The sequence below is a fragment of the Coregonus clupeaformis genome, chromosome 16, assembly GCF_020615455.1.
Source record: "Coregonus clupeaformis isolate EN_2021a chromosome 16, ASM2061545v1, whole genome shotgun sequence".
Classification (NCBI taxonomy): Eukaryota; Metazoa; Chordata; class Actinopteri; order Salmoniformes; family Salmonidae; genus Coregonus; species Coregonus clupeaformis.
The window spans coordinates 21,641,681-21,660,179 of NC_059207.1; the positions used below are offsets into that span (position 1 = coordinate 21,641,681).

Sequence of the window (18,499 nt, forward strand, 5' to 3'; positions counted from 1 at the left end):
TGCTCTGGACAAGTCCGGTCCTGGAGTGTCTTAACAAAATGAAACCAAAAAATGTAGACTGACTTCATCCAGTGTCCAGAAAAAAATTGATTTGCATGATATGCAAATATGTACATATTTAATGAATATCACCTCATTTGCATATTTTAATAACATATTTTATAAAATGTTTAATATATTTGTGTCTATATTCAACTGGTAAAAGTGTATTGTTATATGATTAAGGGGAAAAAATTACCCTATGAGGGTGTGGTGCCTGAAAAATGTGCTGTGATTGATTTATTTTGATGATATGCCAGAAATCAACAAAACGTGTTTGCCCTCCTTGTGTATTGGTTCTACACTGAGTCTACAAACACCTGCTCTTTCCATGACATAGACTGACCAGGTGAATCCAGGTGAAAGCTATGATCCCTTATTGAAAGCACTTGTTAAATCCACTTCAAATCAGTGTAGATGAAGGGGAGGAGACAGGTTAAAGAAGGATTTTTAAGCCTTGAGACAATTGAGACATTTTTTACATTTACATTTACGTCATTTAGCAGACGCTCTTATCCAGAGCGACTTACAAATTGGTGCATTCACCTTATAGCCAGTGGGATAACCACTTTTTTTCTTCTTTTTTTTTTTGTGGGGTAAGAGGGGAGGTAGTAGGATTACTTTATACTATTCCAGGTATTCCTTAAAGAGGTGGGGTTTCAAGACATGGATTGTGTATGTGTGCCATTCAGAGGGTGAATGGGCAAGACACAACATTTAAGTGCCTTTGAACGGGGTATGGTAGTAGGTGCCAGGCGCACTGGTTTGAGTGTGTCAAAAACTGCTACGCTGCTGAGTTTGTCACGCTCAACAGTTTCCCATGTGTATCAACAATGGTCCATCACCCAAAGGACATCCAGCCAACTTGACCACAACCGTGGGAAGCATTGAAGTCAACATGGGGCCAGCATCCCTGTGGAACGCTTTCGACACCTTGTAGAGTCCACGCCCCGACGAATTGAGACTGTTCTAAGGGCAAAAGGGGGTGCAACTCAATATTAGGAAGGTGTTCCTAATGTTTTGTACACTCAGTGTATATATAGCAAGTATTGATTATATATAGCATACGTGATGAATGATGATCACTGCCATCAACAGCTGTAGAGTTGCTGATTTGATTACCTCAGTTCATGGAATTGGCTGTGTGAAAGTTTATAAAGACAAAATGGCGGACACATGGAATTATATAAGTTAGGAGGATATTTTGTTATCTAAGAAGGTGAAACTTTTCTTCAGTGTACATTTATTGAGCTCGTTGTGTGTGTTTGCACCTGGTAAAAAACCTTATAGCCTATTGTGCAATATATTCCCAAACAGCGACATCATTTAGGAGATAAAGGTTGTGAGCACAGTGTTTCTGATCAGATCGACGATGATATTGTAATGTGTGGCTAGGATGCCACCTTTAGAGCACAGCATTGTTCTGCCTGGTTTCCAGACCATTGAAAGAGAGAAATGAAATAGGCTGATGATGTTTCTGACTATACAGTTAAAAGGCGTGTTGTGTTGGGTGACGTGCTGAAGTCTGATGAAAACTGCCAGATGGTTGTGTTTATGAGTCCCCTCGTGTTCTGGCATGGGCAGTAAGCCAGCGTGCGTTTTCCTCCTTGCTTGGCAGAGATCTCCGAAAAGGTCAAATTATGAACCACAAGCCAAAAGTATCACATAAAAAGGTATATGCCATATCGCACAATCGATTGGACTTCCCGAATGTAGAATGTTCGCTGTGACAGAAAGTCTATTATTATTTTTTGTAGATTTTCCCCTTTAATTCCTTTTTAGATGACATTTTAAGGCAGCAAAATGTGACAACTGTTTAAGAGGTGTGTAGACTTTCACTAGGCCCTGCAAATGTTTTCATCTCCCTTCAATGTTGAACATGTTCTTTATCTTAACTCCACCCACTGCGCTGTGATTGGCCAGGTCCATCGTGTCTTCTCCAATGGCGTGGCTGGCCTGGAAGGGACTATTCAGCGGGGGGACAGCGTCCTGTCCATCAACGGCAGAAGCTTGGAGGGGACATCCCACGGAGAAGCCCTGTCCTGTCTCCACCAGGCTAGACTGTCCACTCAGGCCCTGGTGGTCCTTCACAGGGGGAAGGACAGTGAAAGACAGATGTCCCCGAGACACCATGACCTGTCCCACCACATAGGACGAAGCTACTCCCTGGGGTGCAGAGAGAACGGGCCTGAGACGGCTAGACCAGGTATGGGACTGGGACTGGGAGGGACAGTAATGTGGTCCTCTGTAGCTCAGCTGGTAGAGCACGGCGCTTGGTCCTCTGTAGCTCAGCTGGTAGAGCACGGCGCTTGTAACGCCAAGGTAGTGGGTTCGATCCCCGGGACCACCCATACACAAAAAAAATGTATGCACGCATGACTGTAAGTCGCTTTGGATAAAAGCGTCTGCTAAATGGCATATTATTATTATTATTATTATTATTATTATTAATCCAGAGGACACTTGCACTGTAGAGGTAGAGGAGAGAATAGAGGAGATTGTCTGTGAAATTGAGAAGTAATGCATTTGTAAGCCATTTTGCATGTACATTAAAGGTAATATGCAGACGTTTTTATCTCAATGTCAAATGATTTCTGAGTAACAATTAAGTACCTTACTGTGATTGTTTTACAATTAAAATGGTCAAAAATAAATCAAAATAGCTTCTTAGCAAAGAGCAATTTCTCAAGTAAGAATTCTGCTAGGACTGTCTGGGAGTGGTCTGAATGGGGAGGGGAAAACTGAAAACTATCTGAAATTTTGAAAGAGTTTTGGAACTCTTTCTAATTGGGCTATTAACTAATTTACCTCCTGGTGATGTCACCAGTTAGGACAAAACTCCATCCCACCAAAATAGGCTGAAATTTCAGGTGGTCTTTTCAAACAGCTCTTACACTAAAAGGACATTATCATCATTTTCACAATTTCACAGTATTACTCCAACCTCATAGTGTGGAAATATATATAAAACACAGGAAAATCATGTTTTTGACTGCACTGGGCCTTTAACCAAAAATATATATATATACAGTGGGGAGAACAAGTATTTGATACACTGCCGATTTTGCAGGTTTTCCTACTTACAAAGCATGTAGAGGTCTGTAATTTTTATCATAGGTACACTTCAACTGTGAGAGACGGAATCTAAAACAAAAATCCAGAAAATCACATTGTATGATTTTTAAGTAATTCATTTGCATTTTATTGCATGACATAAATATTTGATCACCTACCAACCAGTAAGAATTACGGCCCTCCCCACTGTATGTGCCATGTGCAAAGAAAAAAAACATTATGTCAACTAAAGGCTTGGTTAAAGCCCTGGGTAGATTAAATTGAACAGTTCCCATTTCTGTTAACGGTTTTGCTCGGAGAAACACAAACAACAGTCTAGTATAGTTTAGTAAAGAGAAGAACCCTTAAGACACACACAGACACACTCTGAGAGCGTGAGTATTACCAAGCCCCTGTCCTGTCCTGTCCTGTCTGATCCTGTCTTGTCTTGTCGGAAGATGTTGTGTGGGAGCCGCCCGAGGACAGTGAGTCAGTCAGGGACAAACTTGTCTGGGCTAGTTCTCTCCTCTCCCAACCCTTATCCAACGGCTAGTCCTCTCCTCTCCTCTCCCAAACCTAACCCTTATCCAACGGCTAGTCCTCTCCTCTCCTCTCCCAACCCTAAACCTTATCCAATGGCTAGTCCTCTCCTCTCCCAACCCTAAACCTTATCCAACGGCTAGTCCTCTCCTCTCCTCTCCCAATCCTAACCCTTATCCAACGGCTAGTCCTCTCCTCTCCTCGCCCAACCCTAACCCTTATCCAACGGCTAGTCCTCTCCTCTCCTCGCCCAACCCTAACCCTTATCCAACGGCTAGTCCTCTCCTCTCCTCTCCCAACCCTAACCCTTATCCAATGGCTAGTCCTCTCCTCTCCCAATCCTAACCTCAAAATCCAGAAAATCACATTGTATGATTTTTAAGTAATTCATTTGCATTTTATTGCATGACATAAGTATTTGATACATCAGAAAAGCAGAACTTAATATTTGGTACAGAAACCTTTGTTTGCAATTATAGAGATCATACGTTTCCTGTAGGTCTTGACCAGGTTTGCACACACTGCAGCAGGGATTTAGGCCCACTCCTCCATACAGACCTTCTCCAGATCCTTCAGGTTTCGGGGCTGTCGCTGGGCAATACGGACTTTCAGCTCCCTCCAAAGATTTTCTATTGGGTTCAGGTCTGGAGACTGGCTAGGCCACTCCAGGACCTTGAGATGCTTCTTACGGAGCCACTCCTTAGTTGCCCTGGCTGTGTGTTTCGGGTCGTTGTCATGCTGGAAGACCCAGCCACGACCCATCTTCAATGCTCTTACTGAGGGAAGGAGGTTGTTGGCCAAGATCTCGTGATACATGGCCCCATCCATCCTCCCCTCAATACGGTGCAGTCGTCCTGTCCCCTTTGCAGAAAAGCATCCCCAAAGAATGATATTTCCACCTCCATGCTTCACGGTTGGGATGGTGTTCTTGGGGTTGTACTCATCCTTCTTCTTCCTCCAAACACGGCGAGTGGAGTTTAGACCAAAAAGCTCAATTTTTGTCTCATCAGACCACATGACCTTCTCCCATTCCTCCTCTGGATCATCCAGATGGTCATTGGCAAACTTCAGACGGGCCTGGACATGCGCTGGCTTGAGCAGGGGGACCTTGCGTGCGCTGCAGGATTTTTAATCCATGACGGCGTAGTGTGTTACTAATGGTTTTCTTTGAGACTGTGGTCCCAGCTCTCTTCAGGTCATTGACCAGGTCCTGCCGTGTAGTTCTGGGCTGATCCCTCACCTTCCTCATGATCATTGATGCCCCACGAGGTGAGATCTTGCATGGAGCCCCAGACCGAGGGTGATTGACCATCATCTTGAACTTCTTCCATTTTCTAATAATTGCGCCAACAGTTGTTGCCTTCTCACCAAGCTGCTTGCCTATTGTCCTGTAGCCCATCCCAGCCTTGTGCAGGTCTACAATTTTATCCCTGATGTCCTTACACAGCTCTCTGGTCTTGGCCATTGTGGAGAGGTTGGAGTCTGTTTGATTGAGTGTGTGGACAGGTGTCTTTTATACAGGTAACGAGTTCAAACAGGTGCAGTTAATACAGGTAATGAGTGGAGAACAGGAGGGCTTCTTAAAGAAAAACTAACAGGTCTGTGAGAGCCGGAATTCTTACTGGTTGGTAGGTGATCAAATACTTATGTCATGCAATAAAAAGCAAATTAATTACTTAAAGATCATACAATGCGATTTTCTGGATTTTTGTTTTAGATTCCGTCTCTCACAGTTGAAGTGTACCTATGATAAAACTTACAGACCTTTACATGCTTTGTAAGTAGGAAAACCTGCAAAATCGTCAGTGTATCAAATACTTGTTCTCCCCACTGTATATATATATTTTTTTTGTCATTTAGCAGACGCTCTTATCCAGAGGGACTTACAGGAGCAATTAGGGTTAAGTGCCTTGCTCAAGGGCACATCGACAGATTTTTCACCTAGTCGGCTCGGGGATTAGAACCAGCGACCTTTCGGTTACTGGCACAACGCTCTTAACCACAAACGTATTATCATTAATGATTTTAATACATATAATCACACTCCAGTTCCTATAGTGGCCCTGTATGGCTCAGTTGGCAGAGCATGGCGCTTGCAACGCCAGGAATGTGGGTTCAATTCCCGGGACCACCCTTACGTAAAATATATGCACGTGTGACTGTAAGTCGCTTTGGAAAAAAGCGTCTGCTAAATAGCATATATTATTATATTACATGACTATTCATGCTATAAAATAGAATTGTTTGGTATTGTTTACCTGTGTGTGTTCCAGTGGAGGTGGGTCCTGACGGGGTTCTGAAGGCGGAGCTCCTGAAGACGTCAGCTGGTCTGGGCTTCAGTCTGGAGGGGGGCAAAGCCTCGGTGCATGGAGACCGCCCCCTCAACGTCAAACGAGTCTTCAAAGGTCAGCACACACACACACACACACACACACACACACACACACACACACACACACACACACACTCACACTCACACTCACACTCACACTCACACTCACACACACTCACACACACTCACACACACACACTCACACACACACACACACACACACACACCTCAGTCTCTATTTCCCATGGTGAATGTAGTGTGCGCTCTAGGTGAGGGTTTCTTTAACTCTGCTAGTAGATACCATACACCCCCCCCCTCCCCGGGTGCACGTTTTGGGTTTTGCCCTAGCACTACACAGCTGATTCAAATAACCAACTCATCATCAAGCTTAGATTATTTGAATCAACTGTGTAGTGCTGTGTCAAATCGGAGGGCCTGTTGTCTGGACCTATGGCAGTCTCTATGGGGGTGCCACAGGGTTCAATTCTCGGTCCGACTCTTTTCTCTGTGTATATCAATGATGTCGCTCTTGCTGCTGGTGACTCTCAGATCCACCTCTACGCAGACAACACCATTTTGTATACATCTGGACCTTCATTGGACACTGTGTGGCACCCGCCCACCTGACTAGAATCACTACTCTCGACGGGTCTGACCTAGAGTATGTGGACAACTACAAATACCTAGGTGTCTGGTTAGACTGTAAACTCTCCTTCCAGACTCACATTAAGAATCTCCAATCCAAAGTTAAATCTAGAATCGGCTTCCTATTTCGCAACAAAGCCTCCTTCACTCATGCTGCCAAACATGCCCTCGTAAAACTGACTATCCTACCGATCCTTGACTTTGGCAATGTCATTTACAAAATAGCTTCCAACACTCAACTCAGCAAATTGGATGTAGTCTATCACAGTGCCATCCGTTTTGTCACCAAAGCCCCATATACTACCCACCACTGTGACCTGTACGCTCTCATTGGCTGGCCCTCACTACATATTCGTCGCCAAACAGGACTGAGTTTGGGAAACCCTGATCGAGGCAGTATGTTTCTTCATGACTGGGCTTGTGGGCTCAGTCAGTATCGGTCCATGCTCACCAGATGGCGCCAGTGACCAGTATGCTAGTCAGAACAGGCAGGGTCAGTGAGTTGTCTGCCAACACATCATCACAAAGAGGAGAGGAGAGGAGAGGAGAGGAGAGGAGAGGAGAGGAGAGGAGAGGAGAGGAGAGGAGAGGAGAGGAGAGGAGAGGAGAGGAGAGAGGAGAGGAGAGGAGAGGAGAGGGAGAGGAGAGGAGGAGAGGAGAGGAGAGGAGAGGAGAGGAGAGGCAGTGCAGTCAAGTATCTATTGCAACATGTTTCATAGAGCCACAACCAAAGTCCTTAAACTGCTCCTCTGTGTAAATACAAGGTGTGTTCATTAAACTTATGGGTAACATTTTACTTAAAGGGATAGTTCAGGATTTTGGCAATGAATCCCTTTATCTACTTCCCCAGCACCAGATGAACTCGTGGATACCATTTTTATGTCTCTGCATCAAGTATGAAGGAAGTTAGAGGTAGTTTAGCGATGCCAATGCTAACTAGCGTTAGCGCAATGGCTGGAATCTATGGGGATCTGCTAGCATAACACTAGTTAGCAACTTCCTTCAGACTGCACACATAAAAATGGGATCCACACGTTCATCAGACTCTAGGGAAGTAGATAAAGGTCTTCATTGCCAAAATCCTGAAGTATCCCTTTAAAGCCAAGAAGTATTATGATGCCCACATATAATACATTATAAGACTTGTCATAAGCATGCACAGTATAACCCCTTATATTGTCTTATTATCATGTCATAATGATCCTGACTAACCATGTTCTCCTCCCATCCTCTAGGTGGCGCTGCGGAGCTGTCGCGGGTTGTGGACGTGGGGGACGAGGTTCTGGAGGTGAACGGGCACTCGCTGCAGGGCCTCATGCACTACGACGCCTGGAACATCATCAAGACCGCCAGCGAAGGCCCCGTGCAGCTTGTCATCAGGAAAGCGCGGACCTCTGTATGACTCAACAGAGATATATATATCGACTGGACATAATGTACATATTTTAAAGAACTCATGTGTCAGCTTGGTTGACATATAACCCAGGACCTCTGTATGACCGACATCCAACAGAAATATCTCATAGAATGAATATGTCAGCTTGGTTGACATACAATGGCTAAACATGCAGGGTGAAACCCAGGATTTCTGTATGGCCGATGGACTAGACAGACATATCTTACACAACTCATATGTCAGCCAAGGTGACATATAACTACAATGGCTTAATGTCACTATTTTTTACATAGTCTAATGAGACAGACAGACATGTTGGGCAGACATTGCAGGGTTATTTTTTTTTTCCCTGAGTAAATTTTGTCCGGGATTGGATGTATGACATACAAAACCAGATCATGGAATGACAGAAGCGTGTGTTCTTTTGTACGAGAACAAGAGAGACTTTCAGTTGTTTTACTTTTGTACTTTTCTATGGTGTCTCTTTGTGATGGTGTTTTTAATATCTCTGACCTACTCAGGCGGTGGTGCTGTACTGTACTGTGCTGTGCAGGATTGCATCTGTGATCAATATACAGTACATAGTATAGTTTAGTATAGTTTAGCATTGTATAGCGGCTGTAGAGTATATTGCATAGTTTAGTATAACTACTGTTGTTCTTAGTTTTACTCTGGATTTTAGAAGAGGACAAACATGCAGTCACAACCACTTGTTCATATAAAATCATATCAAACATGCAAATAATAATAAGAATAATCAAAGGACTGTTGTTTTGTTTTGCTGTTAGCATCAATGCTAGCTGGGTATGTACTACTAATAAGCTCAATAAGACTTTAATACTGTCCTACAAAGGCAAAACGCAGTAACTACGTTTGATTTTTTACTGCAAAATCTGACTTCAAAGTATTTTTATGTCTAAACAGCAATTTCTGCTACTCCATGATATATTCTGATAAACTGGCTTGTTCTTGTGGCAGGAAACTAAATACCACATTAATCAGATAATATACCTGACCATTACAACATATCAAAGATGTACTGCGCTTTGCAGCAAACGGGTTTTATTTTCCTCTGGAAATGTGGTTATTATTTTAGGAATAATATGAAATTGTCACTTTGCCTTTCAAAATTGTACTCCTTATTTGAACCAACCCTATTATCTGTCATCCTGTATCTGTCACCCTGTATCTGTCACCCTGTATCTGTCAGCCTCTTTCTGCCATCCTGTATCTGTCACCCTGTATCTGTCACCCTGTATCTGTCACCCTGTATCTGTCAGCCTGTTTCTGTCAGCCTGTATCTGTCATCCTGTATCTGTCACCCTGTATCTGTCACCCTGTATCTGTCAGCCTCGTTCTGTCATCCTGTATCTGTCATCCTGTATCTGTCACCCTGTATCTGTCAGCTTGTATCTGTCACCCTGTATCTGTCATCCTGTATCTGTCAGCCTGTTTCTGTCACCCTGTATCTGTCACCCTGTATCTGTCACCCTGTATCTGTCAGCCTGTATCTGTCAGCCTCTATCTGTCACCCTGTATCTGTCATCCCAAATCTGTCACCCTGTATCTGTCACCCTGTATCTGTCACCCTGTAACTGTCAGTCTCTGTCTGTCACCCTATATCTGTCAGCCTGTATCTGTCAGCCTCTATCTTGTCACCTAACTCGTCACACTGACCAAATGTGATACCTACCTGTGTCAGAGCCTCATGTCATACCAGCTCCTTGGAAGATTGTATTTGAAAGCTGAGTTGGATTAGTTCTACAGTATTAGTCTACATGTAGTTGCATTGTACGGTACTTGAAATGTGCATGTATAGCCTGAATATTGCTTTCCAGTCCACTGCGCTAAACCTGGTATTTTACACTGAACCAAAATATAAGAGAAATAAAAGAAATGTTCCATACTACAAAAAGCTTAAAGTGGACAAATTTGTTTACATCCTTGTTAGTGAGCATTTCTCCTTTGCCAAGATAATCCCATCCACCTGACAGGTGTGGCATATCAAGAATCTGATTAAACAGTATGATCATTACACAGGTGCACCTTGTGCTGGGGGCAACAAAAGGCCTCTCTAAAATGTGCAGTTTTGTCACACAACACAATGCCACAGATGTTTTGAGGGAGCGTGCAATTGGCATGCTGACTGCAGGAATGTCCACCAGAGCTGTTTCCAGATAATTGAATGTTGTTTCTCTACCATAAGCCACCTCCAATGTAATTTTTTAGAATTTGGCAGTACGTTCAACCGACCTCACAACCGCAGACCATGTGTAACCACGCCAGCCCAGGACCTCCACATCCAGCTTCTTCACCTGCGGGATCGTCGCGGGGGACGGGACGCTGAGGATTATTTCTGTCTGTAATAAAACCCTTTTGTGGGGAAAAACTCATTCTGATTGGCTGGGCCTGGCTCCCCAGTGGGTGGGCCTATGCCCTCCCAGGCCCACCCCATGGCTGTGCCCCTGCCCAGTCATGTGAAATCCATAGATTAGGGCCTAATTTATTTATTTCTATTGACTGGTTTTCTTATATGAACTGGAACTCAGTAACATCTTTGAAATTGTTTGCATGTTGCATTTATATTTTTGTTCAGTATGAAAAAGAAGACATTTTTGATGAGCAGAAATGTTTTTCTAAATAATAGATTTTAATGATAAAGTGTGGAGTGCTTTGACGCTTTCCACTTGATCCATATTTATTTTAAGGCTAACATCAGTTTAGTTTTTAATCTGAAGTACCACGGCACACCATTGATGTAATGTGTCTTACGGTTAAAGGTATTTGAAGACACATTAGAGCCACAGGTGATTTCCATTTAGTTTTCTCTCTGAAATAACCTGACGTCACACCATTCATGTGACATGTCTTATGGTAAAGTTGTAACGTGGTTCAAGGCGTAATTTCCTAAGTAGTTGGTATTCAGACTTCCCTTATGGAGTTGCACAACAGGCTTTGCAGGCGTGGTTTCCTTGCGCGTGCTGAATAAATGTAAGTCAACTGCAAAAAAACTAACAAAAAAACACTTGCTGGCCAATAGATTTTCGCATGGAGTTTTCATTCGATAGGGTTTTCAGTACATTTTATCTTAAGCCATCCCTTTAAATACGGTGTACCTTTAATTTGAATGTAATCGACAGACTCACTAGAATGCATGGATGAATGAAAGAAAGATATGTAAATACACTGAGTGTACAAAACATTAGGAACACCTTCCTAATATTGAGTTGCACCCCCTTTTGCCCTCAGAACAGCCACAATTAGTCGGGGCATTGACTCAAGTTGGCTGGATGTCCTTGGGTGGTTGATCATTGTTGATACACACAGGAAACTGTTGAGCGTGGAAAACCCAGCCGTGTTGCAGTTCTTGACACAAACCGGTGCGCCTGGCACCTACTACCATACCCCGTTCAAAGGCACTTCAATATTGTGTCTTGCCCATTCACCCTCTGAATGGCACAACATACACAATCCATGTCTCAATTGTCTCAAGGCTTAAAAATCCTTCTTTAACCTGTCTCCTCCCCTTCATCTACACTGATTTGAAGTGGATTTAACAGGTGACATCAATAAGGGATCATAGCTTTCACCTGGATTCACCTGGATTCACCTGGTCAGTCAATGTCATGGAACAGGGAGAACAGTGTACAATAGTAGAATACCCTCTATACCCTCTTCTATCACACACACACACACACACACATTTATTCTGTAACATTTCCAGATCTGACCATGGAACTGTGTGACGACATAGCCAAGTACTGCGCCATGCGTCGGCTTCAAGCTGTTACGGCTTGGTCTGCGCTCCTCTCCGTAAACCATTCAACTAGTCTACATGTCTTCTCTATATGATCCACCGTTACATCCATCCTCAGCAAACAACTACACGACCGCGATGAAGGTCAATGAAACAATGTCATTATATGGAATGATAATGTAGGCTATACAAACTGAAGGGAACTAACGGTAAATATTAAATGTAATTAATATGTGTTGTTATTAGGCCTACTGACGGTCGAAACTGATAGTGGCTAATATTTAACATGATAGAAATAGAAGTCAGATAAAGTCAGCCTATAATTAAGACATTAGAGAGACCATCAATGCAAGTTAAAAGGCCTTATATTTAAAATTCTGCATAATGTCACAGCATTTCATGACTGTGGGAACGTTGATATGCTTCCGTTTGCTGCCACTCCCAGCCAACGTGACGTAGCTTGAGAGAATCTCAAGAGAACGGGAGAAACTCCCCAAATACCAGTGTCCCAAGCTTGTAGCGTCATGCCCAAGAAGACTCGAGGCTGTAATCGCTGCCAAAGGTGCTTTTTTTGTTGTTGTAATACATTTGGTCCTCTGTAGCTCAGCTGGTAGAGCACGGCGCTTGTAACGCCAAGGTAGTGGGTTCGATCCCCGGGACCACCCATACACACAAATGTATGCACGCATGACTGTAAGTCGCTTTGGATAAAAGCGTCTGCTAAATGGCATATTATTATTATTTGCTAAAATGTCTAAAAACCTGATTTTGCTTTGTCATTATGTGTGTAGATTGATTAGGAAAAGTAACAACATGTGGAAAAAGTCAAGGGGTCTGAATACTTTCCGAATGCACTGTATATAATATATACTGTATATATTTCCTATATGGTAATATGATACTTTTTTTGTATGTATTTCTATTATATTTTTTGCTTCCTGTTGGGCCCCCCACGGGTAAACACCTGCATTAATCCGGCCCTGAACAGCACTTTCATTCACAGGGTGATTAGTCCCCTGTAGCTCAGTTGGTAGAGCATGGCGTTTGCGACACCAGGGTTGTGGGTTTGATTCCCACGGGGGGCCAGTATGAAAAATGTATGCACTCACTAACTGTAAGTCACTCTGGATAAGAGCGTCTGCTAAATAAGAGCGTCTGCTACGCGCACCTGGTAACCGTCATTACGCGCACCTGGTAACCGTCATTACGCGCACCTGGTAACTGTCATTACGCGCACCTGGTAACCGTCATTACGCGCACCTGGTAACCGTCATTATGCGCACCTGGTAACCGTCATTATGCGCACCTGGTAACCGTCATTACGCGCACCTGGTAACCGTCATTATGCGCACCTGGTAACCGTCATTACGCGCACCTGGTAACCGTCATTACGCGCACCTGGTAACCGTCATTACGCGCACCTGGTAACCGTCATTGCGCGCACCTGGTAACCGTCATTACGCGCACCTGGTAACCGTCATTACGCGCACCTGGTAACCGTCATTACGCGCACCTGGTAACCGTCATTACGCGCACCTGGTAACCGTCATTACGCGCACCTGGTAACCGTCATTACGCGCACCTGGTAACCGTCATTACGCGAACCTGGTAACCGTCATTACGCGCACCTGGTAACCGTCATTACGCGCACCTGGTAACCGTCATTACGCGCACCTGGTAACCGTCATTACGCGCACCTGGTAACCGTCATTACGCGCACCTGGTAACCGTCATTACGCGAACCTGGTAACCGTCATTACGCGCACCTGGTAACCGTCATTACGCGCACCTGGTAACCGTCATTATGCGCACCTGGTAACCGTCATTACGCGCACCTGGTAACCGTCATTACGCGCACCTGGTAACCGTCATTACGCGAACCTGGTAACCGTCATTACGCGCACCTGGTAACCGTCATTACGCCGCACCTGGTAACCGTCATTACGCGCACCTGGTAACCGTCATTACGCGCACCTGGTAACCGTCGTTACGCACCTGGTAACCGTCATTACGCCGCACCTGGTAACCGTCATTACGCGCACCTGGTAACCGTCATTACGCGCACCTGCTAACCGTCATTACGCGCACCTGGTAACCGTCATTACGCGCACCTGGTAACCGTCATTACGCGCACCTGGTAACCGTCATTACGCGAACCTGGTAACCGTCATTACGCGCACCTGGTAACCGTCATTACGCGCACCTGGTAACCGTCATTACGCGCACCTGGTAACCGTCATTACGCGAACCTGGTAACCGTCATTACGCGCACCTGGTAACCGTCATTACGCGCACCTGGTAACCGTCATTACGCGCACCTGGTAACCGTCATTACGCGCACCTGGTAACCGTCATTACGCGCACCTGCTAACCGTCATTACGCGCACCTGCTAACCGTCATTACGCGCACCTGCTAACCGTCATTACGCGCACCTGGTAACCGTCATTACGCGCACCTGGTAACCGTCATTACGCGCACCTGCTAACCGTCATTACGCGCACCTGGTAACCATCATTACGTGCACCTGGGCGCACCTGGTAACCGTCATTACGCGCACCTGCTAACCGTCATTACGCGCACCTGGTAACCATCATTACGCGCACCTGGGCGCACCTGGTAACCATCATTACGTGCACCTGCGCTTCATCATGAGGCACACCTGGACTCCGTTACCTCCCTCATTACCTCCCCTTTATCTGGCACTCCCCTAGGTTCTTTCCCCAGGTAGTGTTGTTTCAAGACGCTCCTCTTATGTTGTGTCGTTCCATGTTCTTTGTTATATTAAACTTACCACCTGCTTCTCGACTCCCAGCGTCTACGTTACAAGTAGTTCTAGTTAACAGTAGCGCGCTGTTGTGTGTTTCGTTTAGCATTGATCCACTTTGTCTGTGGTCATGTGGTGAGGTTAGACACTGTGGATGACTCATGGGTGTCCATGGGAGAGTTTGTGGGCAGGATTACAGTATTCTGAAGAAAAGCTAACGTAATCCACATTTAGAAGGAAGATGGGCCACTATGAACAACAGAATGACTCATGTCTCATTACTACTGTTTCTCTCCTCAGTTTGGTCTCATGTCATTCATTACTACTGATTTTGTTTGTATTTCTATTATATTTTTTGCTTCCTGTTGGGCCCCCCAGGGGTAAACACCTGCATTAATCCGGCCCTGAGCAGCACTTTCATTCACAGGGTGATTAGTCCCGTGTAGCTCAGTTGGTAGAGCATGGCGTTTGCGACACCAGGGTTGTGGGTTCGTTTCCCACGGGGGGCCAGTATGAAAAATGTATGCACTCACTAACTGTAAGTCACTCTGGATAAGAGCGTCTGCTAAATGACTAAAATGTCAAATGATTAGGGTACTTAAAAAAACAAACACTAAAACAAAACCTGGCTGCTTAGCATACTTCATTGCCTGCTGATGGGCCCTCAAATGTGGATGGGTTTTCCATCTGTATTTAGTCTGGTTAGGTTTATACTACCAGAACACACTTGGCCCAATGATCAATCCACAAGCAGTTGTCTCTGAACAGTCACACAGCTTCAATATGTTTTCTGCAAACTGATTTGATATCAATACCGAATCATAAAATGCAACACATTGATGCCCCGTCACACTAATGAGTGAATGTATCATAGCATGTCAGACCATGAATGAACTATGACATTGGTGCCTGTAGAGAAGTAAAGTAGTTTAACCTGAGGGTTGTTGATCGGGGTCATCTTTACACCTCACCACACAGGTACCCCACCTTTTATCTACAGCCCAAAATGTCTTTGGTGTTTGGAATACAGTGTATTGCATTGGGTTGAGTAGAAAGTGAATTTACATTTAAGTCATCTTATCCAGAGCGACTTACAGTTAAGTGAGTGCATACATTATTTTTTTATTTTTCATACTGGTTTCCCTGTGGGAATCGAACCCACAACCCTGGCGTTGCAAACGCCATGCTCTACCAACTGAGCTACATCCCTGCCGGCCATTCCCTCCCCTACCCTGGACGACGCTGGGCCAATTGTGCGCCGCCCCATGGGTCTCCCGGTCACGGCCGGCTACGACAGAACCAGGATCTCTAGTGGCACAGCTAGCACTGCGATGCAGCGCCTTAGACCACTGGGCCACTCGGGAGGCCCACGGTCCCCCATGAAATAACACCGTATATAGATTCTACAGACCCTAGTGAGTAATGCCAACCCCACTTTTACATTGGCACCTATAATATAAACCAGTATGTAATTCATATACAGTGTATTGCGTTGCAGTGAATGGAGTAAGGAGTCACCAGCCCTCTGTATTAAACCCGTTGGTCAGCACGAGACCAATTTAATTTTTTCAGACTCTATGGAGTAATTCTAATTAGATATGGTTGTATTTGATTAAAAGTGTATTTCTTTAAATCTATCCTATACAATAGTTCCCAACATGCCAGTATGTGTGTACACTTTCTAAAGAAACGCTGGTATAAATAATACAAAAATTAAAAATAAAAGTATGTCAAATTATCCGTTGATTTTTTTCAAAGGTGGTTGCAATGCTGTGAAAAACAGTTGTGCTGCACTAGAGCGCTAAAACAATCGATATACCCGAAGTTTAGAATGTCTTTGCAGGGGGACTCTTATTTTGAAGAGAAAAGAAACGGCGTTCTTGCTGCCAGCATAATGTCCTGCTGCTAGGAGAACGGTAATTGTGTAGTCAACACACAGGGGCTATAGAAAGAGGGAAGTGCTCTTTAGACGGGTGACGTTGGAGAAAATCCCACCGTGACGTGTAAGGACCTGTCACATTATATAAAGGCAGAGATCGGCTCCTTGCTATTATTATCTTGTGTATCAACAACAAGACATAGTGTACCTACTGCTGTCTAGGGGTCACACTGAGTTATAGCCTATTCAGAGCTATACAGCTATAGAAGCAGCTATACAGCGAAACGCATCCATGAAGCTCGAATCGAGAAAATCCTCAATGAAGAGGACTGAGAGCCAGAAAGAGACCGTACCAAACAAAGGTAAGCAACATTTGACTGACTTATCTCTAGTTATAGTCCTATTGACTAATTTTCCAGAATAAATGTCGCCTTCCTCTGTCAACCGGTATCTCTTGTAGGCTATGTAGCTAAAATACTTTTATTTCCTGGGTTTTCAGATCAGAAAGCCATCATTGAGTGTGCGCAACAGCTGCGTAAAATCGGAGACCTCTTCAACCTGAAATACATCCTGGCGGATATGCGAGCTAAGATCTCAACGGATCCGAAAGTCAAGTGAAATGGATACAGTAGCTGACTGATGGTAAAGTGGATGGAAATCGGATCATTATGCCTTAACAACAGGTCACTTGTTGCGTTCGTTGCAATGAGAAGAGTTTGTTATAATAACACGCAAAGACAATGCGGACCTCACACGCCCGTGCCCGGAGCTAGACTGCTCTCGACCGGAGTATCTTTCTGGACGCTCCTTCAACAAAGACTGGCTTTTTACGCCTTGCGTCCCGGGACGCAGGTGGGTATTTGTCCACGAAGTCTAAGAGATGTATACCACCACACTATTGGAATATTTAGGCCGGGGGAAATGGAGATGGGTCGGGAAGCCGGAACAGAACATTCAGAGAAAATAGAAGACAGGATAGCTAACCAACATGTAGCCTAAAAGAGAGACTGAGTATCATAATATATCTTATTTTTTTGTTATACTTCGCAGATGATTAAATGTTTGATTCTAATGGTCGGGGGGTTTTATGCTGTCTTTTTAAAAAGTTTGTTTGGGTGATCGATATTTGCTGATTGTTTGAAAATAATGTCAATAAATGTTTTTATTTATTCCATTGTCATCAACAGATGTTTTTTTTTTCTTCGTTCCTATATTTCACCCGATATCTGGGTACTTCTGTTGATATCTGTGGAGGTTAGAGGACACACAAACACTTTGGTTTGGAATAGGACGCATAACTGCCCTCAACCCCCACCTAGTCCTCAAACTGTCAACAGTAACAGTAGTGAGGAAACCCATGTCATTAAACTGACTGGCAGGGGGACCATCCAACACCAGTTTCACCCATGTGACCTGATGATGCGGTTATCATTAACTCCTATGTCTGAAAATAGTTTGTTTGCAATCTATTTGACCTTTGGAAACTTGACGCAGTGTTTAAAAGGAACTCAAATACTGTATTTGTTTGCTCAGACAACTCTTCAATGTCGTCAACTCTTCAATGTCTGCACTCTTTTAGGGTGTTTTCACATATAGTCCTCTATAAAGTGAAATGGGGTAAAAAATAAATAAAATAACTTAGTTCTCTTTGTATTCAGACTGCCTTTGCCTTTGAATGAGGACTCAACTCTTTTGCCAGTTCACTTCACCTATTTTGTGGACTGAGTCCACTTTGCATTCACATTGCTATGTTTAGAAAGGAACCAAGATCTTTTCCCAACATGCACTCTGGGTTTTTACAAGCCATTCAATCAGAATGTTTTATCAGACAGCTAGATGTACCTACTTACATTTTGGAAGCTAATAGATTGCATTTAATTAAAATATGAGACATAATAATTATAATCAGAGATACTATTAACTTGTATATTTTATTGCTAACAGCAGAAATAGCAATAGAATAACTGCAGAATAAATGATGCCGTAATTGAAAATTGTACAACCAGGGTAGGCTACTGCCCCTTTAAGAGCTAGAAAAGATTTTGTACCCTATGTTGTGATTCTCACCAAATATGTTCTCTTCTCACACTAT

At 43.9% G+C, this 18,499-nt stretch overlaps 2 protein-coding genes across 2 annotated transcripts in view; both read left to right on the forward strand.

The window, feature by feature from the left end:
• The window catches only part of LOC121584478 (PDZ domain-containing protein 2), an 82,125-nt gene extending 72,243 nt beyond the window's left edge, over positions 1-9,882 (forward strand). The window contains 3 exon segments of the mRNA XM_045225960.1: positions 1,963-2,245; positions 5,907-6,038; positions 7,846-9,882. Coding sequence (XP_045081895.1) covers positions 1,963-2,245; positions 5,907-6,038; positions 7,846-8,012 — 582 coding nt within the window. The 3' untranslated portion in view covers positions 8,013-9,882.
• A 6,624-nt stretch (positions 9,883-16,506) lies between these two features.
• pmaip1 (phorbol-12-myristate-13-acetate-induced protein 1) lies at positions 16,507-17,576 on the forward strand. Its single transcript, XM_041899882.2, has 2 exons — positions 16,507-16,769; positions 16,907-17,576. The coding sequence occupies exons 1-2, from the start codon at positions 16,700-16,702 to the stop codon at positions 17,023-17,025; spliced, it is 189 nt and encodes a 62-aa protein (XP_041755816.1). The 5' UTR covers positions 16,507-16,699; the 3' UTR covers positions 17,026-17,576.
• Positions 17,577-18,499: the final 923 nt, after the last annotated feature.

Coding starts and splice junctions, on each gene's coding strand:
- pmaip1 (XM_041899882.2), top strand. CDS start 16,700: ATGAAGCTCGAATCGAGAAAATCCTCAATGAAGAGGACTGAGAGCCAG. Junction 16,770..16,906: donor AGAGACCGTACCAAACAAAG/GTAAGCAACATT, acceptor CTGGGTTTTCAG/ATCAGAAAGCCATCATTGAG.